This window comes from Synchiropus splendidus, chromosome 13 (assembly GCF_027744825.2).
Source record: "Synchiropus splendidus isolate RoL2022-P1 chromosome 13, RoL_Sspl_1.0, whole genome shotgun sequence".
Classification (NCBI taxonomy): domain Eukaryota; kingdom Metazoa; phylum Chordata; class Actinopteri; order Syngnathiformes; family Callionymidae; genus Synchiropus; species Synchiropus splendidus.
Window position 1 is genome coordinate 10,414,843 of NC_071346.1, and position 25,601 is coordinate 10,440,443.

Here is a 25,601-nt window from a genome sequence, read left to right on the forward strand (position 1 = left end):
AGCCTCTAGTTCGAGGTCGAGTTGAAGATTTTTCAAAGGAAGGTGGCGCCACGCTTGACCATCTTTTGGACATGGAACCAAAGGTTGAATGTACAGTGGACTCAATGAAACTTCAATTTCTTGATTCGGCTCCAAGTTCTGGATCTCTGTTTTTCGTGGATCGAGGTAAAGACCTACAGACTTTCAACTGAAGAGGACTGATTTATTTCTTTATTTATTTTTAGCCGATGTAATCTGAAATTTTGATGCCTTTCCAAAAGGAAAAAATATATATTTATAGACATGAATTAAGTGATATAAATAAAAACAAATAAGGGATCTTGATCAGAATCTAAGTTTGTTTTTGGTTTTTTTTGAGGTTTAGGAAGTGGCTGTTGTATAACCATGGTGGTTTGAAAATGACTTGGGAAGTGGGAGGTCAGCAGGGTTCACATGATGAACTGTTATGTTGACTATTTCACAATGAGGCAATGCTTTTGTGTCAAACCTTTCGCAAACAAGTTCCCTCAACAGTTATGCAGCACAGTGGACAATAAACTGTTTTCCACTAACTCCCTATTTGTTTGACTAGTGACAGGGGCACTGTCCACGTGTGGCCTTGACTGTTCCAACCATTCACACTATTTTAGAACTCACTCAACTGCGGAACAGTCTGCGTTTAAAAAAAAACAACAAACAAACAGAATCATTCGACTCACCCAGCACTGCAAAACGTGCCTTCTTGCATGGCAAAGACCATGGATGTTGATGCTCTCACTTTACTCCTCAGGAAGTCACCTGTCTCCCTTACCCTTGTCAAAGTTGCCCGCCAGCTGTGGTTACAACATCCACTCCACGCAGAGGGAGACTGTCGTGGTCGCCCCCTATGACGGCTGCTTCGTCAGTCTTGAGGTGGAATACTTTTGCTCTTTAACTCTTTTTTACTTTAACAGACATGCATTGGTGTCCACTTTAATAAAAACATTACAAAAAACAATTCCAGGAAAACAGTTATGTCCTTCCTCTGCGTTGGTGGGGTCTACCGGTGAAGATGTCATGTCCAACGATGACTCCGGTGTCAACCAATCCACCCATGGTTACCTGCCATGTTGAGGGGATGGTCGTGAAGACAGACTGGAAACTCTCAGATGAAATCAAAATAAAGTGTAAGTATTTAGATTTGAATTATTTCTAACTATTTCTATTATATTGCAATCATTTTAATAGTGTCAAGTGTGTTCAAATTTCCAGAAAAATCTATTTCCAATGTCAACACTAAAATTGACCATAACGCAACAGCTTCAAGCTTATGTTCCCATATTTATCTGTAGTTGTTAATGTTTTATTATGATCCTCATCTTCCTACCTTCCATTCATCACTGCCCAAAGCTATCATTTGTTTCTTTTTCCCACAAATAAAAAAAAACAATCACTAAAAGCACATATGTTTTGCATGGCTCTTGTTCACCATTTCAATTGCATGTCTGCGCATTGCTTGATATATATATATATTTTTTTTTTTTTTTTTTTTTAAATTGAGGACACCGGACCCAAGTTTTCTCTTGCTTGACAGTCCCTCACAACAGTCCGTATGTAAAGTGGCCCCTTGGTAAATTTAGTAAAGCTTTCCTTCGGCTCTTGCTGCTTCTCTTCTGCCACATCCTCTCACCTGATCCACCCTGCCTGAACTCTCTTCTTCACTTTCCTTAACCAATTCCTTGAATGGTTGCCCCCAAATATTGGATTTTTTTTTTTGCTGCAGCTTCTCCCAGCCTCCCTCTCTTTCACACCTATGTACTCGGTCTTGCGTCCAATGACTTTTAGTCCTACTTACACTTCAACCTCTCCAGCTTCTCCATCTCATCTTTACGCTCACTAGAAATCCCTATATCATCAGCAGACATCATGTGACTCCTCACAATGGCAAACAGGATTAGTGAGAGGAGCTTTGACTTGTCCTCCTCTTGAATCTCTCTACCTCAAATCTTCCTCAGTGTCTTGCACCACGCTCACATATTTCTGCTTTGATGTGAATGTATTTTTCTTCTAAGTGAATGGAATATGGGAGTCACTGATCAGTGCGTCACCCAGATGCCTGTTCAGCGTTGTTGAACATCCAGAGGGATTAGTCATTTCTCTTCGCTACGTGCCTTGTCTGGAAACAACGGCAAGTAAACAATTTCATTTTCTTTATTTGAATAGTATTTGAACCGTTCACTCCTCTTCCAGAGTGGCATGTATGTTGTTGAACTCCTTGGAGATGGAGAATCAAGAATATCCTGTCCATCACTGTCTTATCCTGCACCTCATCCCACAAAGACCATAACCTTTTATCCAGAGGTTCAAAAAGAAGCAGAGAAGGCTCCCAGTCCATATGTTCCTCAAATTCCAGTCCAGCATGCAACTTATCCAGAGCCACCACCGTTCGTTCCTCCCCGCCCGTGGTCTTTCGCACCTGATATACCTGAAGAAGAACTTCCTGAAATCATACCGACCTCTGAGCCGTTTTACAATCAGGTTCAACCACCTACTCCCCAAAATCCATTCTATATTTATGAAAAACCACTATATATCCAACCTGAAAACCCACCCCAACCCTCGTCTCCCCCTGATGAGGGAAGTCAGCATTTTCAACCAGTGTATCCAGAGAATCAGGACACCCCGCCAACACCACCACCACCCATCAATGGTGCAAATGTGAGGTACTTTGAAGAGAACTTTCCACAGATTCCTGAACATGGAAAACCAGTGGATCCGCTCATAAATTATCCTCAAATTGAAGAAAGTATGAATCAACACACTTTCCCCCTCATGCCCGAACCTGATGATGTCCTCTACCCGGAGAATTCTTTCTTGCCTGATCACGAAAAGCCTTCCATACCAAGTAATCCAGCCCCCGAAACATCACCAGAGATTTTTTACCAACCTTATTACCCATTCAACCCTTCCATTTTCCCACCTGGTTCTAATCAGGAACCCACTGACCGCTCGTTCCCAAATCTGCCGATTCCACCAGACACCCCGAAACAGCCAGGGACTGTAGATCCCATTGATATGGTTCCATATCAGGAGCCCCAGGAACCTTTGATCCCACAGCCCATGGTTCCCACAGATCAGATCCCAGGGGATCGAGCAGGCCCCTCATATACTTACCCCATTTCAAAGCAAGAAAACACAGAATTCCCATTTGGCCAGTACCCTGGATACCATTTTCCAGGGTCAGAAAATGAACAACTCATTGTTCCTAGTGTTGTTCCACCACCTCAACAGACTGAAGTACCCCAGCCAATGTACCCCTATCCCTGGGATGACAGCAAAGTGCCTGAAAAACAACATCCACAATGGCCAATTGACGAGATCGAGCCGACAACAAAACCAGAGGCCCCTCAACTGGTATACCCATCACCAGGTTCAGAGTCAGAGGATGTGGTCAGTTTCCCACCAAATACTGATAATCCCCCATTTATTCCCTCTCTGAACACTCCTGCCCCCCCTACACAGGACCCAGAACAGCCTCAGCGGCACCAACCTGGACTTCCTATTGTGCCCACCCAGACTCTGCAGACGACTACACCCTCTAAAGAGCAAGGCCCTCAGTCGTTAATTCCGGGTGGTTTTCAGTACACCATGCCACCTCAACGTTTGGGAAACTGCCCTGAACTTTGTTCTGTTACAGTCCCTTACTGCTGCCCACAAGTCAATTTTCATCAACACTTCCATCATGTTATTCCAGCTACAGATAATCTTGCAGATGATCTTCTAATGTATTCTGTAGTTCCATTCGCCCCCTCTCTGGAAACGTATGGGATTGGCAATGTGTTGGGTAAAATCCACCGATCCAAAGCCTCGACAAAGCTTCCCCACACTGATGGTAGCTCTCCATTGTTGTCGGGGAGCACACAGGAGTTTTCTTCAGAAGATATGCAAGGGCCAAATTTACAGCAATATGAGATGCTGCCAACCTTCCCACAGAGCCAATCGCAGCGTTACCAATACATGACAGCTGCACCAGGACCTCAAGAATATCAGTTGCAACCAACCCAGAGAAGTGCTCGACGCTCACCACAGCTGAATCACCGCTCTGTGCCAAAAAATGATTTAAATTCAAAGCTGTACTTGCATCCGCACATTCCTGGAGATCTTGAGCAGTCATTCAAACCATCAAGGGTCAGTACCTCAAAATCAGACGCTCATGTTTTACTACCCTCCAATATGCTTCAAAATACAGAGGCATCTGCGGATGAGTCGCAGCAGCCAACCGAGCCGCAGCCGGCTAGTAGCGGTGCTGAGATAAGCAAAGCAGACCATATTGGGAAACAAAATTTAAAAATGAAACGTTACACTCTTCTGAAGCATGGGCCACCAGGTCGGCAGTCGAGTACCTCCAGAGAGCCCCTACAACTTTCCAGGTATTCAAGTGAAAATTATGGCAGCCACAACAGATATACTCGTAATTTGTTCCCGAAAAGGGGAAAACATCCAAACATGGACTCCACTGAACTTAACGAAAACCCCAAAACAAGACTCAACAACTCATCAGGCGAGTCAGTTTCTGGATCCTCTTCAGGGGCTTCCAAGAGACACTCATTCCATTCCTCGCATATGAAGTCCAAAATCTTCCAGTCATGGCGAACGCCTCGGAACCAAACGGCGTCTAAGGAATCCAATCCTAGCGTCAGCCCACACCTCGTAAGGACAACTCAACACATCGGTGTGGCAACTAAACGTCTCAGTCATGGTAAGTAACTGTTCTGTTGAATGATCACATTTGATATCTGAAGTTTGTTTCTTCCTGACTCAGGGCCAAACCAGCGAGGATTGGAAATCAGGAATTAGCCAAATATCATTATCAATAAAAAAATGTATATACTTTCATTTGTGCTCTCTGCTTTACTCATTTGTTAATTTATTTTTTATTTCTCCAGAACTTTTGATCCCTGCGAATGTATCATATTCATACAGCTCCAAATTTGTGGGCTTCACCAACTACTGAAGACACAATGGTGAGCAAAGATTATGTTTAAGTTCTCCCCTCAAATTGGAGCATTCCCATAGCGTCATTTACACCGTTGAAACCACATGACTCTGCACCATCCAGCCACAATTGTCTATGGTACAGTCAGTTGTTTCTGGGCCAGCTTTGGATTGGCATTCTTTCCTCTGTGACAATTGGTGTCAGGAGTGGGATGAATATAAGGAAGCCATCGGAAGCATACTCAACAGATTGGTGGAGTGGGCCAATGCAATGGTGGAGTAGAAAGGATGGGATGAAGAACAAGGATGTGCTTCAGTACAGACATGAAAATTTGAGTGGTGTTTAGTATCTACACTGGCAACACGGCTCAGATTTTTACTTGTTTGGACACGTTTGAACTTGGCCTTCTCATAAGTGAGAAAACCCAAATCTATACAAGAGCCATAAAACTTGGTACCTATGTGAAAGAAGTTCATTTTGTGCACATGGCGAGAGGGATGGGCGGATTCTTCTGAACCATACCACACCTTGTGGTGGTTTCTTGACTATTAAATGGGGAATTTGAATTTTGCCTGGACCAAATAACTTTCATGACTCTCTGACCGAAACAGATTTAAAAATGACACTCTGCTAAAGCATAGTGATCAGTATTAAACCCTTTATTGAAAGTGTATCCTGAAATTACCAACAGGGGTGAACAATGTCCCCCCCAAAAAATTAAAACATATTTATTGATCTGGATGTTTAGCAATAAAAAATACTTTGTTCTATAATAAGATTGACAGCCCCATTTTCATATCTGTGAAAGTCCATTGATAATGGGAGGCAAGGTTAGAAGTACCGGATCCGTCCCGGGCACAAGGGTTTCGGAGCGACTATATCCACCGGGACAGACACTGGTGCAGTATCAGCTTGTCTTTTCACGACAACTAAAGGCACCTCGGCTGCCTTTTTGTCCGCATCTGGTGCCACATCTGCAGCTGGGGCAGCGTCAACAGCTGGGGCAGCATCTGCAGCTGGGACAGCATCAACAGCTGGGGCAGCATCTGCAGCTGGGGGAGCGTCTGCAGCTGGGGCAGCATCAACAGCTGGGGCAGCATCTGCAGCTGGCGCAGCGTCTGCAGCTGGTGCAGCATCCGCAGCTGGGGCAGCAGCAACCGGTGGGGCAGCATCTGTGGCTGGGGCAGCAGCAACGGGTGGGGCAGCATCTGCGACTTGAACAACAGCGACAACTTCTGCCGACTCTGCTGACTCAGCAGACAGTAGGCCGCTCATGCTGGGGTCATGGTGAGTGGTCAGCTTGTGAAATCCCAGGCCATAGGTGGGACTCATGGCGTGCACAAAGACTGGGGGGCGGTATAAAACAGGCATATCCGCCGTACCATTGGCTGGTGGCTGTGCAACAGGCACCTGGAACAGGATCGTGACCTTAATGTCTCTCCTCTAAGCCAGTCACTGAAAGCACTTTTTTTTCTTAAATGTACCTGCACTGGGAACATATTGCAGTCCACGCTGTGTTTATCCTGTCGGCCACGGGCAGTACAGAACCCACGCTTCTGCCATGGAGACATTGGTTACCAGCGTTGAGGATGGCCAGACTTACCGACGCTGGGTGCTTACAGCCATGTCACCATGGAGAGGCACGCAGGCTCCAGCGGTGCAGTTACCCTCGGCTACAACATACTCTGCATGGTACAGTGGACCACCAGACACAACCTGAGACCAAGAGAAGAATATTTGTCTTCCAAATCAAAATGTTTTTCGGAAACATTTCTTGTGATGAGATGAAATAAAACAAGTGGACAGTGCGGGTTATCATTTCTAAACTGTGAGGTTTTCTGACATTCGAGTCGGCTGCGTAAGGCTCACTTGCGTCGACATGCGCCCGAGGTCCAGGATAACAAACTTGTCTGCTGACATGTTGTTGAATGTCGTCAGAGAAGAATGGACAAACTCCAGCCCAGCGGTGTCGTTCAGAGGAAGGAGGCTCGGGCAGCCCAGGCACAGGTCCTCTGTTGATTCTGGTGTTTGCAAACAGAAAAGGGGAGAGTTTGTTTTGAAGGTAGCTGTTTACCCTGCAGGCAGAGCCGGACCTTGCATCAGAAGGAGGACTGAAAGACACTCAACTACTGAGTTGGTCTTATTCAGATAGCAACAGATCCACTTTAGGGACCTATATTAGGATTATATATTGGGATGTTTTATGCTGCCAGTGTGATGTTTCTTAAGATAAAAACAGACTGCAATGATTAAAGTACTCGGAGATCGCAGACGTGCATCATCATTTCCACCATTTTAAACATTGCCATCAAATTCACTTAGAATTTTTACTTAAACAGTCTGACACATTCATTGGTGGATGTAATTATAACAAGTTAAAAGCATCGTGTTGGTCTTGAAAATATGTGCAATCCAGCATCACAGAAAATCAGTGTCAGCACTTTGCTGTGACTAAAATAGAACCACTGATGTATGGAAGAAGAGAAGAAGAGTGACTAGAGCTAATGTGACTTCCCGTCTACCACAGGAAATGCTCTATTTTAAATCTCTGTCTCTGAACGGTATTTTCATCCAACCAGTTGTGTTCCAGCCGTGTGAGTGATCGTACCTTCAGTTTTGCACTTGAACACCGTCACGGCCAAAGCTCCTCCAGTCTTCGTCACCACCAGATCACAGTCTCCCTCCACAGCCTTGTAAGAAGTCAAGTTTAAGCGGACATTTGTTTCGACTTAACCTGGAGCATCTCACCGTCAACGCTTTGGGCCTGACGGTGCAGTTGTTGACCGGTGTTGGGTCGAGCACGTGACAATTGGTCTCCAGCAGATCGACCTCCAGGAGGTACGCGGTCTCTCCATTTGGCTAAAGAGTGAAAGCATTTTTATTTAAAAAAAAGGAGTTTCATGGATGCTCTCTCTGCACAGACCCACCTTGGGGAAGACCTGGGCATGCTCGATCTGGTTGAGTGCGTACTTGTAGCCGCGAGCATGCTGAGAGTTGATGTAATCCTGAGCAAAGAAAGCAACCTCCTCTACCTCAGCGGAGTCGCACTCCAGATGAAGTGCATTGTGCTGGGCCCAGGCCCCCAGCAAGAGGCCCAGAACCACGGCGAACCCCAGGGCTTTCATTTCTCCGAGAGCAAGCAGACGAGCAGATTAAGAGAAAGGAAAGAGGCACGATCCAGGTGGCTTATAGTATATATAGCTTGCACTTTAAACAGGAGCAGAGCCAAGTTAAACACCACGTTCATCCTCCGGACTGGGGCGTCACATGGAGGGGCCAAATTCGATTGTGGGACAGCTGCCAAAGCAAATCCAAACGGACAAAATTCAGTGGAAGACGAATGAGCTGGGGTCATGGGGAGACACTGCGCAACACTGAAGGAAACATCTCAACTTCAAGGGTCCTATTGAACATCAACTACAGCAGTGTTTAATGCGCGTGGAGGGTTGTAGGACCATTTTAGGTAACACCTTCCGCTCACTGTCTTGCTCAATGGCACTTCCAAACAATAGCGGATGTTTGCCGATGAGAAGGCAAAGTTTAGGATCGGGACACTGGTGCACACATTGACCCCGACTTATTTGCTCATCAGTGGACCATCTGTACAACAGAATGGACAAAGTCAAAAACAGACGGAGAGTCGGCGGAGAACCGTTTGGCTTGTTTTAATGGACCATGAAGCATATAAAAGGAATAAACAAGTTCTTTGAAGCAACACTTAAGTTGTGCTGAAACACACGAAAAGCAACAGTGTCTGTCATGAAAATCAATAATCGACGTCAGTTCATCTCTCAACTTCCCCACCTGAATATTATCAGTTTTGTGTTGTTGCTAATAACAGCAGCATCACAAGCAAAGGATATGACTTTAATCCAGGTGTTTTGTTTCTTTTTTTTTCTTTTTCATTTTCTCTGTTTGCACTTTTTAGTCCTCAGATTGGAGGTCACATTTATTTGATTTGCAAGAAAAAACAATATTTATTTTGTTCCACTGTATATTTGAACAACAAGCAAATAAAAGGTTCACCACAAACTCAGGTAAACTCGTTGAACCTCTCTGCCATTTTATCAAAATTTCATGTTATACAGCCCTTATTTTGTCATTTGACCACTAAGTTGTTGTTTTTTTTATTTAAACTGTGCATTTTATATAATTTACTTTAATCTTTCTGAACTTAATTTTCTACATTTTTGTTTGTAATCCCTTTTTTTTTTATTTAAACTAAAATTGTAACCTTTTCAGGGGAATATTTCTTCTCAATTGATTTATATTGAAATTTGGAAGCGTATGTATTCTCTTCAAGATGTTTTCTGTCAAGTTAAATGGCTCATTTAACAACTAATATTTGTGTCATATCTTTCCCAACAGTACTTCTTTCGCTTACTCATAATAATACTTTCACAATCGCATCACAAACATACTTTCCTCTATTGTGTTCTCATGGTTTAAAAATTGTTGTAATTTTTAAATGTTTACCCATCACAGTTATACTTTTCTTCTTCTTCTATAAATGGTTTAACCGAATTTAATTCTTATTAATATTAAAAAATAAATAAATAATATTTTTCTATGCTTGATTTGTGCAAAAACAAATAGTAAATGTTTGTGTGAGCTCCCATGTGTTGATCTGAGAAACTATCGGATAAACAATATTAGGAGGAAATACAACAAGTAATGAATAAAGTGATTCTTAGAAGCATTGCCTGTTTTAAAATATATATTTTAAATTACAATGCAGTTTTTTGTTGCTTCCATGGTAATTAAATTAATATAATCTGATCAAGATACCGTAAAACAACTTTTAGCGATGCGTTGACATTCCAATCCGGCAGGCGGCGATAGTGCGCCTCGTTGATAAGCCAGCGGCCGAACAACAACTTATAAAGAAGAAATGCGCTCGATGACGCTCACGTTGCCAAAACGTGAAGCATCATAACTCGAATAAGGCGACTTTCCTACATTGTGGGGTAGTTTTTAAAGTGAAAGATGTCAACTAGAGGAAGACTCTCAGTCTCTTTCACCAAACGAAGATTACCTTACTGCGCCACGTCTTATTAGGTGTTGAAGGTGAGGTTTGTTTTCATACAAACTGGCGTTACATGGATTTTATTTGTCAAGAAGTGTCGATTTTTAACGAGAGAAATTGTTTTTATGATAGTGTTCTAGCGTGTGCAGCGTTTGGAATTGCACTTTACGTTTTCCTCTGTCCTGTTTTGTCCAGACTTTGACCATCAACGACAGAAAACGTTCTTAACAGCTCGATACTGCTGGATCATGGTCACCAAACTGCAGCTAAGGGAGAAGTGGAAAAGAAGAACGTCTTCAGTTAACAGAGTTAAGCATCGCAGCAGGCGAGCGAGGAGACGTCTGCGTTGCCAGCTGCTATTATGGATGTGGAGGAAATCTATGGAGAAATACCATGTCGGATTTAGGAGACGGAAAAGTTGGTTCTGGATTGCACATGGTTGGAAACGTGGGAGGAATAGATCTCGCTCTGAAACTACTGCGCTATTGCTGAATCGAGTCCCAAAAAATGGGTCATCTCTGCCCTCGAATTTAGGCAAAACACCCTTAAAACTAGTGGACCCTTCGGAACCTTTTCTCCCAGCCAAGTCGGACATGAAAACACACGCTATTTGTGCATCATCAAAGAAACGGCTCAAGTCAAATGACTTGTCAAGACGCGATGCTGACTCTCAGAGCAAAATATCCTCTTATCTCTGTCTGAAAAAACACGTCCATGGTACTGTTATTTCCACATCACTGTACAAAGTCACTCCACTGTCTTACAAATAAACATGTCTGCCAGAATATCTCGAGGGCTTCTACCGAAGATACGGCAGCTTTGTCCCTTTTCAGGAAAAAGACGCGTTGGATTTCCTACAGATGATGTCCGAGCATCAAAACAAAGTCAGGTGAATTGTTTTTTTAAGAACCTTTCGGATGTTTGGAGACAGGAGGAGAGCATTGTTGATCTGTCTTGCAGGAAGAATCTCATCATGGCGCTGATCTCCTCCTGCCTCCAGGGTGTGAGCCAGACACCTGCTTGCCCTTTCCGTGTTGTTTTCAAGAAGCACGTGCTGACGCTGGAGGACCTGTCCACGCTGGCTGAGGAAAACTGGCTCAACGACCAGGTTCGCTGTTGTGACGGCGAGTTCACCAGGCTGGAGTTAATCCGCTCTGCTTTCTCTCCTCAAGGTCATGAACATGTATGGAGAGTTGATCATGGATTCAGCCAAACAAAAGGTGACATTATTGTTTATGGCCACTCTGGTGGCTCTTTCTGATGATGTGGCTTGTTCAGGTTCATTTCCACAACAGCTTCTTCTATCAGCAGCTCATGGCGAAGGGATTTGAGGGGGTGAAGAGGTGGACGAAGCAGGTGACACCTCAGCTCCATCAAGACTTTAAAGTGGTATCATTGCTTTACTGACTTTCTGAACTTGTTACTGTTGCAGGTAGATCTCTTCTCCCACAAACTTCTCCTGGTGCCGGTCCACCTGGAGGTCCACTGGTGTCTGGTGGCCGTTGACCTGGTCCAGAAGACCGTCTCTCTGTACGACTCACAGGACCTTGCCCCTCGTGAAGTTTCAACCGTGAGCCTGCCGCCCCACATGATAGCAGAGGCTTGACCTTAACTTTGTTTTGTGACATCCACCGTAGAACATCCTGAAATACTTGATCGCAGAAGCAAAACAGAAGCAGCTCAAGGTGTTTGAAAATGGATGGAAGTTGTCCCTCGCTAAGGTTTGTTTTTTTGAACGATGATCAAAATCCGCCACCGTCAACCTGATAGTGACCCTGACCTTGAAACGTATCACGTCCACTGTTTGATCCCTCTGATCTCTTCTTCCAGAAAGTGCCACTCCAGATGAACGAAAATGACTGTGGAGTTTTTGTCTTAGAGGTAATGACACTCCTATCATGACCTGACATTATATATGAACATATTTCTTCATATCATCCCCTGCTGTCCTTTACCACACCTCATTGGTTGCTCATTGCTCCAGTCCTTATTGGCCTTTCCATATGGGGTGTCCAGTCCACTTCAGGAGCTCTCAAAAATGAGTTAAAATACTATTTAAATAACTCAACATAAAGTGTTGTGTGCTTTCAATGTCGGTGTAACTACAACTCCGACATCTGTCGCCGAATTTTGACCAGTTCCCCCAGAGATTTATGTCAAAATTCACCTTTTTTTAACCCAATTTCTTCAGTTTATTTTTTAAAATTATGATCTTTATGTTGTACTGCACGTTTTTTGAAAATATAAGTACAATTTTCCAAATAATAATGAGGTTTTAACCCCATCCTGCAGTGTCACCTGCCACCCTGGAACGTTTAGATGTTCTGGCTGTAACATAGAGTTTCTTGAGGTGACATCACCGACAGAAGATGGCAAGCCAAGGTCTCAAACTGGCCCAGAACAGAACATTTATTTACCCCTCTTGGATGTCTGATAGAGTCTGCTCAACGCATTGCAATTTACATTTTTATTTTATAATTAATTGAGGAATCGTGAAACAGATTTTCATATATCTTGTCGGGGACAATCTTAACAAAAAAAAACGTTTTCAATTAAAATCTCGGCGATATGTCTGAAATGGAGTGTATATTTTCTGTTGTGAGGTGGTTAAAAATGACACTTGGATCAAGATAAACAGAATATTTCAGGGGTTTATGCCTGAGATGGGGAGTGTTTTTGATTTTACAGGGGTTATCGCAAGTTTATTTTTCTCTTGTCTAGTACGCCAGATGTTTGGCCTTCAAAAAGCCGCTCAGGTTCACGCAGAAGGAGATTCCACTGATACGCAAGCGCATCTACAAGGAGCTCTGCGACAGTAAAATCCAAGACTGACATGTTCAGTCCTGGACGTTGCACCACTGTGGTGTTTTGTATGCAAGTGTTCCACCCTGCTGTTTATTTATGTCACTATTTTTTGTCCAAATAAAAATGAGCTGAAAGATTTCTCATGAAGTTTATCATGTGGTTCTGTTCACAACAAAGTCACCACTCTGACTTTTCTCCTCCAGTCAGACACTAACAATCTAAACTGATGGCTGAACTTCAACAGAAAGATGTGATGTTAAGGCACATTGTAACACAATGTTCTGACAGTACTCTTCATCTGGATACATTTTTTTTGAAACACAAAACGTATTGTAGATTAGAAACATTTAGAATATTCCTAAACTGCGTTCTGTGTTTTATACTGCACACGGACAGTTTAAAAAATAAACAGTTTAAATATTATTTCAATATAAATTTGCCGCCACAAAGGTCATGTCATGTCATCCACCTTCGTCCATTTCCACCTTGCTGCTGCATTATTTCTAATCGTTTATGTTGAACACCCACTCGATTTCCGGCTCGTCGTCCAGCCGGATGACCAGGTAGGACACCAGCTGGAACAGGTTCTGCCACAAACCCAGAAAGATGTACAAGTAGAAGTCGCTGACGTCCATTTGACAGTGAACCCCCGAATAGTTGATGTCACACACGCACTCGAAGCTGTTGATGTAGTTGAGACAGAAGCCGCCGTTCATGCACGGACCCGAGGCACATTCGTCCACATCCTTCTCGCACCTGGAAAAGACCAAAATAAAAACAATTTTAACTCCATTTGTGTCCGATCTTTGATGCTAGCTTCACAGATACAAGACATTGCAGATTTTCACTTTGTGTTTTCACTGTGGTTGCAAAAAAGTGAGAGATTTTAAACTAAAAATGGACTATTTTATGGTTGCAGACGTCTTACACAGACTTTTATTTAGTGTGGTTAACATTTGTGGCAGTAAATAATCATCAAATACATATCATAATAATGTTACATTATGAAGATAACTGTTCAATTGTGATAGGAATGCTGTTGCGTGTCCATATTTGTAGCGCTTCATCTCATCTCCCCACTGATTTCCTTTAGAATATTTTGGAATTGTGCTCTGAGTGTACGTTTTAATTCAGATGTTATTTATTGTTTACAGGTTGATGGAACAAGGTATTTACCTCACTTTTTCATATTTTCTGTTGTATATTAGGCCACCAACGGATGCTATTATATATATATATATATATATATATATATATATATATATATATATATATATATATATATATATATATATATATATATATATATATATATATATTTACTCTGTATCACAGACAGAGTTGAACTTCACAAAGACCTTCTCACCACTGTCCCGTGAATCCAGACTGACAGGTGCAGAGCTTTCCAGCGTTTGAGCAGTTCCCGCCGTTGAAGCAGCTGTAGTTCCGTCTTGTTCCTGTGCACACAGATACTGGGAACTGTGGAAGACTGAAAGATAAAACACAAGTTGAGCTAGTTTTTCCCACCTACATTAACTGAAAGCATTGTAACCTACGTTTTGGCCTCGATGTACCAGGGAATCTCTGGAATTTTCTCACTGTATGGGACAGATCATGTTGTTAGGTTGTGTTTTTTACAAATTTATTTGAGTTATTTGAGTTCATAATGTCAGTGAACTTACTTGCAGAATACCCCGGTCCAGTTCTGAGGGCAGAGGCATGCGTAGTTCTGGTGCCCTCTGAGACACGTGGCGCCGCTGCTGCAGTTATTGTTCTCACACACATCCATTTCTCGCTCACACTGCTCCCCAGTGTACCCCGGCTCACACGAACACCTGTATCCGCCGTCCTTGTTAGTGCAGTTGCCAAAAATGCAAGGGCTGTAGTGGCAGGAGTCTGTTGGCTCCTGGCACAGAGGACCGGTCCACTCAGACGTACACACACAAGACTGCTTGTCGAATTCGTCCTTGCATGTCCCCTCATTCTGACAAGGGTTCGGAACACACACCGTGGCCCCCCAGCAGCCGAACTGTGGCGCCGTGTCAAGGTCCACCCGGTGGAACTGCCCCTCCTGAGGCCTGGGGAGCTTCAGCTCCGTGTCCAAGTGGAAAGGAAGCAGGATGCCACCGATCTCAACTGGGCCTAAACACCCAGAAAGGTCGGCCTTCTCAGCCACCTGCCGCCCCCCGAGAACGATATCAGCACCATCCTTGAGAAACTCCAAATCCAAGGAGGCCACACTGTCCTCCTCAACCCCATCCACAGCCATGACCCACTTTGACATGTGACGGCTGATGTTGACAGAGTGCCACTCTCCGTCGTTCACTGAGCTTCTGCTCTGCATCACGCTCACTGGTGACCCCAAACTGAAGCCACTCTGAAGCTTCATGACCACGACAGAGTCCTGCAGGGAGAGGCTGAACACCGTCGAGTCCTTCTTCGCCTGCAGCAGAACAGCCGATGTCTGTCGGCTACGAAACGAAAGAGACACGTCGTCGACCTTCTGTTGGATCCTCCCATTGCTCTGGAGGCGCAGTCTCTCGCTTCCAGCACGGAAGGTCACATTAGACAAACCTGAGGGAGAAATATCTCAGTTCAAAGTTCTACCACAATTGCCACCACATGAGAGGCCAAAATGGAAACCACACACTGTTGAAATGCATTGTGGGAGGTCAGGTCAGTTGTTGCAACGTAGAATTTTAATCCACATTGCACTTTGTTTTCTTTTTTGTTCTTCTCCCTTGCTTTTTAACTAAATAGCCAGTGACTCTTCAAGCATCCACCTGCTGACACGTGTCCAGTGACTGGCCGTCAGACACCTGCAGGCATGTGGCTGGAGTCCTAATCCAGCCTGGGATTACTGTTTTAGAAGAAATCCTGTGAAGGATCCCCGCTACGCTGTAATTAATCAGAGCCTTTTCTAGGTGGGGCTCACACACACTAAGATCATATGCTTTGTGTCGGAACACTCACACTCAAACCCTGATGGTCGCGGCTGGCAGACGGTGCTGGTGGGACACGGCAATAGCTCGCACCACTTCACCTCCTCGCAGCGCCGGCCGGCAGTGTTGGGCGGACAGCTGCAGATAAAGTCGTCCCACATGGAGTAGCACACTCCTCCATTCAGACAAGGGTTGACCTGCCGACCAGGAAGGACGAGCGCTCAGTCTATTGACTCGTAGCGACCGAGTGTATCGACTCACTGTGCAGGCGTTGTTACTGCCGCAGCCTTGTGTGACTCTCATCAGCTGCTGCAGGTTGTGGGATTCCACTCGTGTGGTGACGGGGTAGAACTGCAGGCGCTTGTTGTTGAACCTCAGATCCTGAACACAGCCCTTAAAGTAGCCCCCAAAAGATGCCGAGGCCCTCGGGTCCGGCAGGCCACCCACGAAAACCAGATCTCCAGAGCGAGCATGAACGTGCCTGATGCGCACAGAGCCATGAGTCTGGGACGACTGGTACAGCATGGCCATCGCCCCCTCCAGCTTCACACTGACCAGATGGAATTGGCCGTCGTTGACCTCCCCCTCGCCCATGATGGACTCAAAGTTGTTCACCTGAACTTTGATCTTTCCTGAGTCGAGCCAAACACGGAGGTACTGGCTGGTGCTGTTAGCCAGGATCAGCAGGAGGCCAGTGGGCTGTCGGGTCCGGATAAACATGGAGATGGTCAGAGTGTCTTCAGGGTCGTTGTTGAGTGAAAAGATAGCGTAGCTCTCCAGGTTGTCACCTCCAAACCTGGCAGTAACGTACTCTGCAAAGCAAGGTTATTATAAAGTAGTTCATGAAATCCAAGGAAAAAACTAACTAGAATAATAGAATAATAAAAATAAAATGAAGCGATAACTAACTGAAACTCAACTGTACAAAACAAAAATTCATATTTATTTCATAAAGAAGCATTTTGAAATGATTTACAAGCTTTTCTTTTTGGCTCGGCTGGTTTTACGACAGCTGTCGGCCAGGTGCGGCATGTCGAGTCCGTGACGTCACTTGTGTTGTGACTCGCTCGATGGTGGTAGTTGGGTAGAAGCGTCATCTTTTTTTATACTGTGTCTTTTTCAAAGACTGAAATTTAACACTAAAACTAATAAAAACTAAACAACAATTAAATAAAAACAAAAACTAATGAAAAATCCCAAACTATCATAACCTGGCTGGAAAGACAAAAAGAATTGTGTAGAGTTAACATCAAGTTTTATCCCGACATCATACCGTTTGCATGAGGGGAGCTGCTCCTGACAGAACATTCACTTTTTCAAACGTTCCAAAATGACGGGTTAAAATGTCCGTTGCATAACAGATTTCTTTAGAAAGCAAAAGCCGCTCAAGCTGCCAGACAACAAAAACAAACAGCCACACAGGTTGCTGAGGTCAGAGACTCCCAGGGTTCCAGAGGTGTCCCAGGTCAACTTCCCAGATCCACGTTTCTCTAATCCTCCCCTCAGGTGTCGCCCTGTAATTGCCTGACCGTGTGGCTAAACTCAGCTATTTCTTTAACTCTATAAGCTTCTTTAAAAGTCGCCTCATCATCAGGCTGCGACCTCAGCAAGGAGCCACACACAGTAAGCGTCAGTTAAAGGTACAATACTAATTTTCACGCTGTGACTTTCTGACCTTACCTTCTGCACAGTTTGGGCCTTCGTAGGGTCGGAGGCACTCACAGGTGTATCTTCTCCAGCCCTGGCTCACACACCGCCCCCGGTTCTGACAGGGACTCTCCTCACATTTGTCTTTGTTGCTGCATCCCACGGTGACGTTCACCTGAGCGTGAGAATCTGCCACCACCAGGTGTGAGTCCACAAACAGGTCTCTGATGCAGCCCAGGAAAGCCGGTGGGCCGTCTTGTCCGGAGTCGACCCCGATGACAAGAGTCTGGCGGACAGACTTTGATTTGAGAGCAGTGGAGGACTGCTGAAGGACTTTGGGATCTCCAGGCTGTTGGGTGCAGTTTCCTTCCGAGCACAGCAGTCGGATCAGGCTGATGACCCCGCCAAGCGAGGCCTCCACGGTGTGCCATCGATTGTTGGACAGGAACGCTGGAAGCTCCTGAACCACCGTGGAGGTTCCTTGTGCTCTCAGGCTCCGCAGGCTTAGACGCCCCTCCATCAACTGGACGCTGAGGAGAAGGTCTCCCGCTCTTCTTTGAAGGAGGCTCCCCACAGGTCTGTCTGTCCGGAAGCTGAATGTTACATTCAGAGGAGCCAGGGGGTCGGTTTGCTGCGTCGATATCTGAAGAAAGCCTCTGGACTCAAACGAAAAGGTGGTGGAGGTCTGACACTTGGGGCCTGAGAATCCAGGCCTGCAGATGCATGCGTACGTGTGCTGATGATTCAGGAAGAGAGGGGAGCAAACGCCGGCGTTCTCACACTGGCTGCCGTCACACCCAGTCAGTGCGACGGTGCAGGTGTCGCCGCCGTAGAGGCGCCCGCTCAGGCTCTCCTGGGAGCAGAGGCAGCTGAAAGTCCCATTGTGACTCTGACAGATGCCTCCGTTCTGACATGGCTGCTCATCGCATCCTCCGACCTGCTCATCACAGACACAACCTGAGAAGAATTAAGCAGAATCTGAGTCAAGCATTTGAACAATTACCCCACATTATGTCTCACATCTGAAAGAAAGAAGGGTCCTTTATAATATAAAGCCATTTAAAAACATAACAGGATTAAGATTTCTAGCAATGGCAAAAGTATTACTAATAGTCTAAGTGTAAAAATCTAATAATAAAACTACCTGCAATGAGCACGAGCCAAATCCAAACGTCAACTCTTAATCCCCACATTGTCCTCAGCGAGTCACCCGGGATAGTGGAAATGAGGGGGACTCTTCATCTCACCACAAAGGCAGGAGGAGCGTGAAGCACCACGTCCCGCACTGAGGCCTCATGCTCGTGTTTGTTTTCTCACACACCATCCTGAAGATTGAAGGGATTAGGCTAATGCACTTACAATGTCTTACACATTAATTGGGCTGGCAATGGGACAGAAGTCCAGTGAGGAGCAACTCCATCGTGCAACCTCAAAGTCTCTGCAGTAAATATGTAATACATTGGTAAATAAAACCGAAACAAATGGCTGCACAAGAGAGTACAACACAATCATCAATGTTTTAAGCACAAGCATGAGATAAGGTGCCGGAAACATGTGAAGCACAAGCGATTAAATCACTCCATAAATAAGAGAATCACAGAGATACCATCGTGTGTGCATTTATTAAAGTGACATATGTCAAATAATAGTTGAATTTGATTCATATATAACGCAACAACAAACAACAAACAAAATGCTGAACAATACTGAACTTTTACTTAATTTTATATCACGTTTTTTTTCTTATATTTTTATTCCTTTGAGCTGACAGACTCTATTTTCAAAAAAGCAAACAGTTAATAAATTGTTAAATATACGCATTTACTACATTACCCAGAATGCCTCATCGGCACGCGCGCGCTTCATAGAACGAATTTTGGTCCCTCATAGCAACTTTTAAAATCACAACAACAGAATAATTTGTGCTACCTGTATGTAAAACGTGGCATCAAAATATAAAATAACGTTTCACAATTTGTATTGGCGTTTCGGACACCGACCTGAGCATTCAGCCAATGGGCGCGGAGCTTGTTGCGACGTCGCCATTTCTGCTAGGATGAGAGACTGGGCGTTGCAGACGTTTGTGAAATTATTGCTCCAACCTCCATTGTCAATGTTAAAAACAAAAGCAGACCCGAATAAGACGCCTGTTTATATGACCACACTACGAGGTAAGGATTTTTTTCCCCCGTCCTCCTCTCATAGTGGGAGGAAAGCTAACTTCCGTGTCAGTCCGTGGGTCGTTTGTCAACACACTCCTTGGAAGGGGTCCGCCACTGCGAAGCGATGTAGGGGTCCTTGAGGTGGACAGTGACTGTTCACTGCAATTCAAAAGTTTAAAGGTGAACTGTATTTATGTTGTTGCATGGTTTGTTTCGTAGTGGACGCTCGAAACGAACAAGTGAATTATGTATGTGCTGCGCAACGTAATAATACCAGTACTACCACATTTCATGCTCCACTGCGCAGTGGTGCAGATGTAGTTTTACCTTCATCTTTACTTCCTGTTGCGACATCTGCTGGTGGTTTGTCTATAGCCATTGTTGCTCACTACAAACCCATCACAAGCATAATAATAATAACAAAAAATGTAAGGAAAAAATGTGATAAAATTATTTAACAGGTGCAAAAACGTATTACTTAAAGTCTTTAAATAGAAAAAAAAATAAGCCTAAGCCTAAGATGAAATGTAAAGTAAAAACAGAAGTAGTTATATATAAAATAATAAACTAAGAGAAAGTAAGAAATTAAAAACCATCGGAAATGAATATTAAATATGGCAGCATATTGATTATACAATAAATATTCAGTGCTTATGTATGTTTAAATTTGAGTTGAACATTCACATTTGAATTAAACATCAGGGAATGCTAAAGTATATTCATCTTTTTATTATATATATTTTAGTTATAGCAAGTGTCTGTAGTGGCCACGTATTATTATTATGCTGCAGTTCATAATAAATTAGTGATGGAACTTTAACGAGTTAATCGCGATTAATTAATTAATCGTAATTAATGCATTAAAATATATTAATCTCATTTAATCGTTTTAATTGATTTGAATTGTACAGTTTGCTCTCCAGACAACAGGGAACCTTTGTAAGTGCAGCAGTTCCTGGTCCACTGATCCCACTGATGCACAAGACACGTGGCAGCTAGGATGAGAACAACAACAACAAACATGGAGGAATCCCTGAACAAAAGCAAACAAAAGCTTCTGTTTGCTTTTGTTCAGGGAGGTTTTTCACTACACAATGGCCAGAGTTTCCACTACTCCGAATGTACTTGAAATTCTTATACAAATATTTTCAAGACATGAAAAGTGCTATAAACCTATAATAAATATAGGTTTATATATAGTTATAAGTTTATATGAATCACATATTAAAGATGAGAACTCATTGATATTTAAAAGGAAATGTGAAATCTTCTTTTTGCCAGGCTGATGATGATGATGAAGAAGAGATCTCCTGCGCGTCCTAAACACAGCTCAAGCGTCCCTGATGGCTCCACTGCCAGCGTGCCAGGCTGCAGCCCCCCGCCCCTTCCTGACAGTGCTCCTCCGTCAGCTCACACCACAAGACATCTAACAATGTCCCACTACGGTCACAACCTCCTGAAGTTCCTGTACGAGGACCGGAGCAGACAGCGCTTCTGCGACGTGTCGGTGTCTGTCGGCGGGAGGCTCTACAGCGCCCACAAAGTAGTGCTGGCGCATGGCAGCAGCTACTTTCACGCTGAGCTATCCAAAAACCCTGCCATGACTCAGGTGACTCTGGATCATGTGGAGGAGTCTATTTTCCAGCACCTCCTGGGCTTCTTGTACACCTCAGAATGTGTCATTTCAGAGACGGAGCTGCAGGCTCTGACAGAAGCCGCCCGTTTCCTGGACATGATGGACATATTAAAGCTGCTATGCAAGGATGAAGATAACAGGCAGGCAAATGCACGGCAGCCGGAGGAAGGTCCTGAGGTGGAGGTGACCTCTTGTGACTCAGGGATTGGGCCTCAGATGAACATTGCTGTGGCACCAGAGACAGCAAAAGACACAGAAACATCAGGTCAAAAAGTTCCCAATACGCGCAGATCGACCCGAAAGAGAGTCGCTTCGAACATTAAAAAAGATCTTATGAACACATCTGAAGTAGCCGAGTCGACCAGCGAAGATGTCATGAGTCAGCAAACACCCAGACAAGACACCATGGTGAGTTGTGAGGAAGATGATGGTGAAGTGGAGGCGGCGACCTCAGCTAAAGAAAGGAGTCCTGATGAGACGGAGGCAGAGGAACAGGCTGGCGGTGACGCCGATATCACGTCTTCAAAAGTGGAAGGCTCCGGCGCTGTGTACCCTGACGGTCTGGCGCCCATTGTCGTCACCCAAACTGGAGGGAAAAAGAATCTCATGTGTCCGAAATGTGACAAGACATTTGACCGAGCAGGTAGGATGAATTCAGCCAGCTGAAGGGGGTTTCCGATAACCGACCTGTCCGAGACACAATAGCAGAGTGCATCCTTCACGGTCCTCCTTAAGGTCCTACCTTAAAAGGCGCAGTCCTATTTGTCTGTTTGACAAGAGCACAATAAATCACAACGGTGGCTATATTCAAGTTTTTATATCACCTTATTCAAACTAAAGCTCTTTTAATGTCTTGAAAATATTTGTATAAGAATTTCAAGTCCATTCGGAGTAGTAGGAACCCTGGTCATTGTGTAGTGAAAAACATCCCTGAAGAAAAGCAAACAGATGCTTTTGCTTGCTTTTGTTCAGGGATTCCTCCATGTTTGTTGTTGTTGTTCTCATCCTCGCTGCCACGTGTCTTGTGCATCAGTGTGATCAGTGGACCAGGAACTGCTGCACTGTCAAAGGTTCCCTGTTGTCTGGAGGGCAAACTGTTTCAAGTTTTTGGTCACATATTCCAGTGATACATTCCTAAAATACTCATTTTTTAAGCTTGACAGCGCTAAAGAGTTACTAACCTAAACGTGCTGAGTAAAAATTAAATAATTGCTAGGACTTTAAAGGATTCATTTCTATGAGTTAACTACAGAAGAAAATGGAGCCAAATAACACACCTCAGCTGCACCTTCTGTACCATGTGATGGTGTGTCCATGATGAAGGAGGCTAAACAAGATGGCAGTGATGGGTGGAAAGTTGAAGTTTACAAAAAGAGTCATGTGCAATGCAGTCCCACCTCTAAAACCAACGCTTCCATGCTTCCGTACGTGATGTGTTGTCCCTGACTAGGGAAGTACAAGAGCCACACCAGGGTGCACACCGGAGAGAAGCCCTTCCAGTGTGACATCTGCCTGCAGTGCTACTCCACCAAGTCCAACATGATGGTTCACAAGAAGAAGCACAGCAGCGACGCGCCCCTCCGCAAGAAAGAGCACAAGTGTCCCTTCTGTTTCAAGCTCCACGCCAGCAAGAAGACCCTGGCCAAGCACGTGAGAAGGTGAGAAGAGCTTCTCAGCGGCATGAAGTCACCATCATCTCTCATCTGCTTGATGACCTCAGGTTCCATCCGGACAACATCCAGGAGTTTCTGGCTCGACAGAAGAAGAGGAAGAGTGAAGGCTGGAAATGTGCTGTAAGGGCTTCTTGGCTCCCGTCCGTCCCAGACTCCGTGTTCAATGCTCCTCCTGTCCTCAGGTTTGTTTCAAGACCTTCACCCGCAGACCTCACCTGGAGGAGCACATGATCCTTCACACACAGGACCGACCCTTCAAGTGCTCCTTCTGCGACGAGGTCTTCAAGTCCAGGTTCACCAGACTCAAGCATCAGGAAAAGTACCATTTAGGTGAGAAAACATTTGATGATGATGATGTTGAAGGACAGACCGTAATCCTGTGTTTCACACAGGTCCCTTCCCCTGTGGGATCTGTGGGCGCCAGTTTAATGACACCGGCAACCTGAAGAGGCACATAGAATGTACTCATGGTGGAAAGCGAAAGTGGACCTGTGGAATTTGTGGGAAGTCTGTGAGAGAAAGGTGGTTATTCTCAGGCGCGTTATTTTCAGCTACACTTGTGACATCTGGGTTTGTTTGGACTCAGAACCACCCTGAAGGAGCACATGAGGATCCACAGCGGGGAGAAGCCGCACCTCTGCAGCATCTGCGGCCAGAGCTTCCGTCACGGCAGCTCCTATCGGTGAGCAAGACTGGAGTTTGTGTCCAGAAAACATGTGAACATGTGGTCTCCCTGTAGGCTCCACCTGAGGGTCCACCACGACGACAAGCGCTACGAGTGCGACCAGTGTGGCAAGACCTTCATACGCCACGACCACCTGACCAAACACCAGAAAATACATTCAGGTACTGTCATTCAAATCTGAGTTTGTGAGTGGAAGCATCATGGAAAATGATCAAACTTTGAGGGAAACCAGTGAGGAAGACAGTTTTGGAAGGTGAAAGTGTATCAAATGAATCGTCTAGTGATGTAAAATATTTTTCTGTGGCAATATATGCGGAGTATAAGCAGATTGTGATGTGGTTGCAGGTGAAAAGGCACATCAGTGTGAGGAATGTGGGAAGTGCTTCAGGCGCCACGACCATCTCTCCGTTCACTACAGGAATGTTCATCTCGGGGAGAAAGTTTGGCAAAAGTAGGTCCTCGATGAGAAGGGTTTTGATTTAGATATTCACTGTCGTTTGTTTTAAATCAGGTATAAGACAGCTGTGCATCAGTGTGACGTCTGCAAAAAAGAATTTAAAGGGAAGTCGAGTCTGGAAATGCATTTCAGGACGCACTCGGGTAAGAAATTTATATTAATACTATTATGCTTTCACCTCAAGTTTATTATTTTGCAATTCATCGAAATGGAAAAAGGGGGCTTGACATGGGAATATGATATTAAAATGTACTTTAAAAAAATAATAAAAGTTTTTTTTTTTCAGAAAATAACTTTGAACTTTGAAATATAGGTTTGGAATTGAAACAATTGTCTTTTTTGTTTTGTTTAGTTACTGTCCAGTAATATTGATCCTTCTTCTAGCTCCAAAAAAGAGCTAATGGCCCCAAAAATGAAGCCTTTATGCGAAAATCTATATTCAGGGTGCAGCCAGTTATTTCTTGCTAGCTGTCGACATGATCACGGGGCGACATGTGGCCCCCGGGCCAGACAGTCTCCAGTCTCCTGTTGTAGTTCACCTGCTCACCACGAGTGTCTGATGGCACAGAGGAACGTTCAGTCCGCACTCATGAGGCAGTTCCATTGTTTGTTTTTGTCCCACTAAAGGAGAGAAACCCTTCAAGTGTCCCGAGTGCCACCTGACCTTCAGGATCAAGAAGACCCTGACCAAGCACATGGTGATCCACTCGGACGCCCGGCCATTCAGCTGTCCTCACTGCAGCGCCACCTTCAAGAGAAAAGACAAACTGAAGTCGCACGTGGACCACGTGCACAGCTTCACCCAGCAGCAGGGAGGGAACCCAGGGGGGGACAAGGCGGCGGACTCAGTGGAAGCATACGGTTCCGACGCCGACCGCAACCTTAAGGAAGGCTCCTCCTCAGACTGTGTTCCGATTACCATCATTCCCGTCCAGATCAGCAGCCCGCCGCCCAGCGATGTGAGCGAGGGACGCGGCGCTCAGGGGCACGGCGTGGTGACCATGCCCACCCCGCTGCAGCAGCAGCAGAGGCCCGGCTTCCAGGCCCCCACTGACCTGGCCTTCCTAGAGAAGTACACGCTGGCCCCACAGCCCGCCAACATAGTCCGACCCGAACAGATGCTTGACACTGGCCAGCAGCAGTCGTACCTGGGGGCGCTGCTGGGACTGGACACTGCTCCTTCAGTGGAGAGCCACCGCCCTGACCTGGACTGACCCTTCACACACTACTGGCTGTTCAACATCTGCTAAAGTCAATCAAACCAAAAAGTTCTCTAATAACTTCAAGTACATTCAAAGAAAGTTGTAGTACTACACACACAAACATCAGTGACACCGAGTCTCAATGGGAATGTACCTGGTATGTAGTGAATTGTGTGTTTGTGTTGTATACAGTTCACCAGCATAAGCTCGCTCTCGCTTATTCGATTTACTGCAGTGTTGTGATGTCACACTTGTGAGATGAATAAAGTTTTGTCAGAACACTGAATAAACACAAGCCACAAAAGGAGACATTATGAAGCAGATAGATACAAATGTAAAAAGTTTACATACACCTAGCTTACATAACCAGCTGCTATTTTTTTTTTCAAAACTCGTGCAGTATTGGATTTTT

The 25,601-nt window shown here is 44.7% G+C and overlaps 5 protein-coding genes across 9 annotated transcripts; 3 read left to right on the forward strand and 2 right to left on the reverse strand.

The window, feature by feature from the left end:
- Window positions 1-2,133: 2,133 nt before the first annotated feature.
- Window positions 2,134-4,815, forward strand: LOC128769766 (titin-like). The gene is made up of 2 exons (XM_053883740.1): window positions 2,134-4,717; window positions 4,781-4,815. Exons 1-2 carry the CDS (start codon window positions 2,215-2,217, stop codon window positions 4,813-4,815), a joined length of 2,538 nt encoding a protein of 845 aa, XP_053739715.1. The 5' UTR covers window positions 2,134-2,214.
- Window positions 4,816-5,598: 783 nt separating this feature from the next.
- On the reverse strand, window positions 5,599-8,136 carry LOC128770146 (alpha-2-HS-glycoprotein-like). Its single transcript, XM_053884449.1, has 7 exons — window positions 7,882-8,136; window positions 7,703-7,813; window positions 7,563-7,644; window positions 6,824-6,975; window positions 6,575-6,670; window positions 6,439-6,510; window positions 5,599-6,364 (listed from the first exon to the last, which is right to left on the reverse strand). Exons 1-7 carry the CDS (start codon window positions 8,077-8,079, stop codon window positions 5,786-5,788), a joined length of 1,290 nt encoding a protein of 429 aa, XP_053740424.1. The 5' UTR covers window positions 8,080-8,136; the 3' UTR covers window positions 5,599-5,785.
- A 1,709-nt stretch (window positions 8,137-9,845) lies between these two features.
- LOC128769379 (sentrin-specific protease 5-like) lies at window positions 9,846-13,040 on the forward strand. Of its 5 annotated transcripts, none has more exons than XM_053883050.1 (10): window positions 9,846-10,021; window positions 10,176-10,697; window positions 10,764-10,869; window positions 10,941-11,088; window positions 11,153-11,200; window positions 11,259-11,336; window positions 11,413-11,550; window positions 11,618-11,701; window positions 11,811-11,861; window positions 12,702-13,040. In XM_053883050.1, exons 2-10 carry the CDS (start codon window positions 10,229-10,231, stop codon window positions 12,810-12,812), a joined length of 1,233 nt encoding a protein of 410 aa, XP_053739025.1. In that variant the 5' UTR covers window positions 9,846-10,021; window positions 10,176-10,228; the 3' UTR covers window positions 12,813-13,040. The 5 variants fall into 5 exon arrangements, with proteins under 5 accessions (XP_053739025.1, XP_053739026.1, XP_053739027.1 ...); XM_053883051.1 differs by having other exon boundaries at window positions 11,289-11,336; XM_053883052.1 differs by having other exon boundaries at window positions 11,292-11,336.
- LOC128769375 (protein crumbs homolog 1-like) lies at window positions 12,919-19,540 on the reverse strand. Its single transcript, XM_053883045.1, has 9 exons — window positions 19,375-19,540; window positions 18,519-18,699; window positions 17,408-18,331; window positions 15,989-16,539; window positions 15,759-15,924; window positions 14,468-15,359; window positions 14,342-14,383; window positions 14,152-14,274; window positions 12,919-13,541 (listed from the first exon to the last, which is right to left on the reverse strand). Exons 2-9 carry the CDS (start codon window positions 18,565-18,567, stop codon window positions 13,289-13,291), a joined length of 3,000 nt encoding a protein of 999 aa, XP_053739020.1. The 5' UTR covers window positions 18,568-18,699; window positions 19,375-19,540; the 3' UTR covers window positions 12,919-13,288.
- On the forward strand, window positions 19,416-25,595 carry zbtb41 (zinc finger and BTB domain containing 41). Its single transcript, XM_053883046.1, has 11 exons — window positions 19,416-19,545; window positions 20,818-21,815; window positions 22,623-22,830; window positions 22,893-22,965; window positions 23,028-23,175; window positions 23,238-23,367; window positions 23,432-23,527; window positions 23,585-23,691; window positions 23,876-23,981; window positions 24,042-24,130; window positions 24,615-25,595. The coding sequence occupies exons 2-11, from the start codon at window positions 20,822-20,824 to the stop codon at window positions 25,199-25,201; spliced, it is 2,538 nt and encodes an 845-aa protein (XP_053739021.1). The 5' UTR covers window positions 19,416-19,545; window positions 20,818-20,821; the 3' UTR covers window positions 25,202-25,595.
- The last annotated feature ends 6 nt before the right edge of the window (window positions 25,596-25,601 follow it).

What these genes read in the sequence shown, in the direction of transcription:
- LOC128769766 (XM_053883740.1), top strand. Translation starts at nt 2,215, where the DNA reads ATGTATGTTGTTGAACTCCTTGGAGATGGAGAATCAAGAATATCCTGT. An exon ending in AACTAAACGTCTCAGTCATG is followed by an intron (nt 4,718 to 4,780) that starts GTAAGTAACTGT and finishes TTCCTGACTCAG; the next exon opens with GGCCAAACCAGCGAGGATTG.
- LOC128770146 (XM_053884449.1), bottom strand. Translation starts at nt 8,079, where the DNA reads ATGAAAGCCCTGGGGTTCGCCGTGGTTCTGGGCCTCTTGCTGGGGGCC. An exon ending in TCAGGCCCAAAGCGTTGACG is followed by an intron (nt 7,645 to 7,702) that starts GTGAGATGCTCC and finishes ACTTCTTACAAG; the next exon opens with GCTGTGGAGGGAGACTGTGA. An exon ending in CTCTCCATGGTGACATGGCT is followed by an intron (nt 6,511 to 6,574) that starts GTAAGCACCCAG and finishes TCTCCATGGCAG; the next exon opens with AAGCGTGGGTTCTGTACTGC.
- LOC128769379 (XM_053883050.1), top strand. Translation starts at nt 10,229, where the DNA reads ATGGTCACCAAACTGCAGCTAAGGGAGAAGTGGAAAAGAAGAACGTCT. An exon ending in TCTGAAAAAACACGTCCATG is followed by an intron (nt 10,698 to 10,763) that starts GTACTGTTATTT and finishes CATGTCTGCCAG; the next exon opens with AATATCTCGAGGGCTTCTAC. An exon ending in GGAAGTTGTCCCTCGCTAAG is followed by an intron (nt 11,702 to 11,810) that starts GTTTGTTTTTTT and finishes CTCTTCTTCCAG; the next exon opens with AAAGTGCCACTCCAGATGAA.
- LOC128769375 (XM_053883045.1), bottom strand. Translation starts at nt 18,567, where the DNA reads ATGTGGGGATTAAGAGTTGACGTTTGGATTTGGCTCGTGCTCATTGCA. An exon ending in AGGCCCAAACTGTGCAGAAG is followed by an intron (nt 16,540 to 17,407) that starts GTAAGGTCAGAA and finishes CTTGCTTTGCAG; the next exon opens with AGTACGTTACTGCCAGGTTT. An exon ending in TCTGGATTCACGGGACAGTG is followed by an intron (nt 13,542 to 14,151) that starts GTGAGAAGGTCT and finishes GGTCTTTTCCAG; the next exon opens with GTGCGAGAAGGATGTGGACG.
- zbtb41 (XM_053883046.1), top strand. Translation starts at nt 20,822, where the DNA reads ATGATGATGATGAAGAAGAGATCTCCTGCGCGTCCTAAACACAGCTCA. An exon ending in GGGAAGTCTGTGAGAGAAAG is followed by an intron (nt 23,368 to 23,431) that starts GTGGTTATTCTC and finishes GTTTGGACTCAG; the next exon opens with AACCACCCTGAAGGAGCACA. An exon ending in GCATTTCAGGACGCACTCGG is followed by an intron (nt 24,131 to 24,614) that starts GTAAGAAATTTA and finishes GTCCCACTAAAG; the next exon opens with GAGAGAAACCCTTCAAGTGT.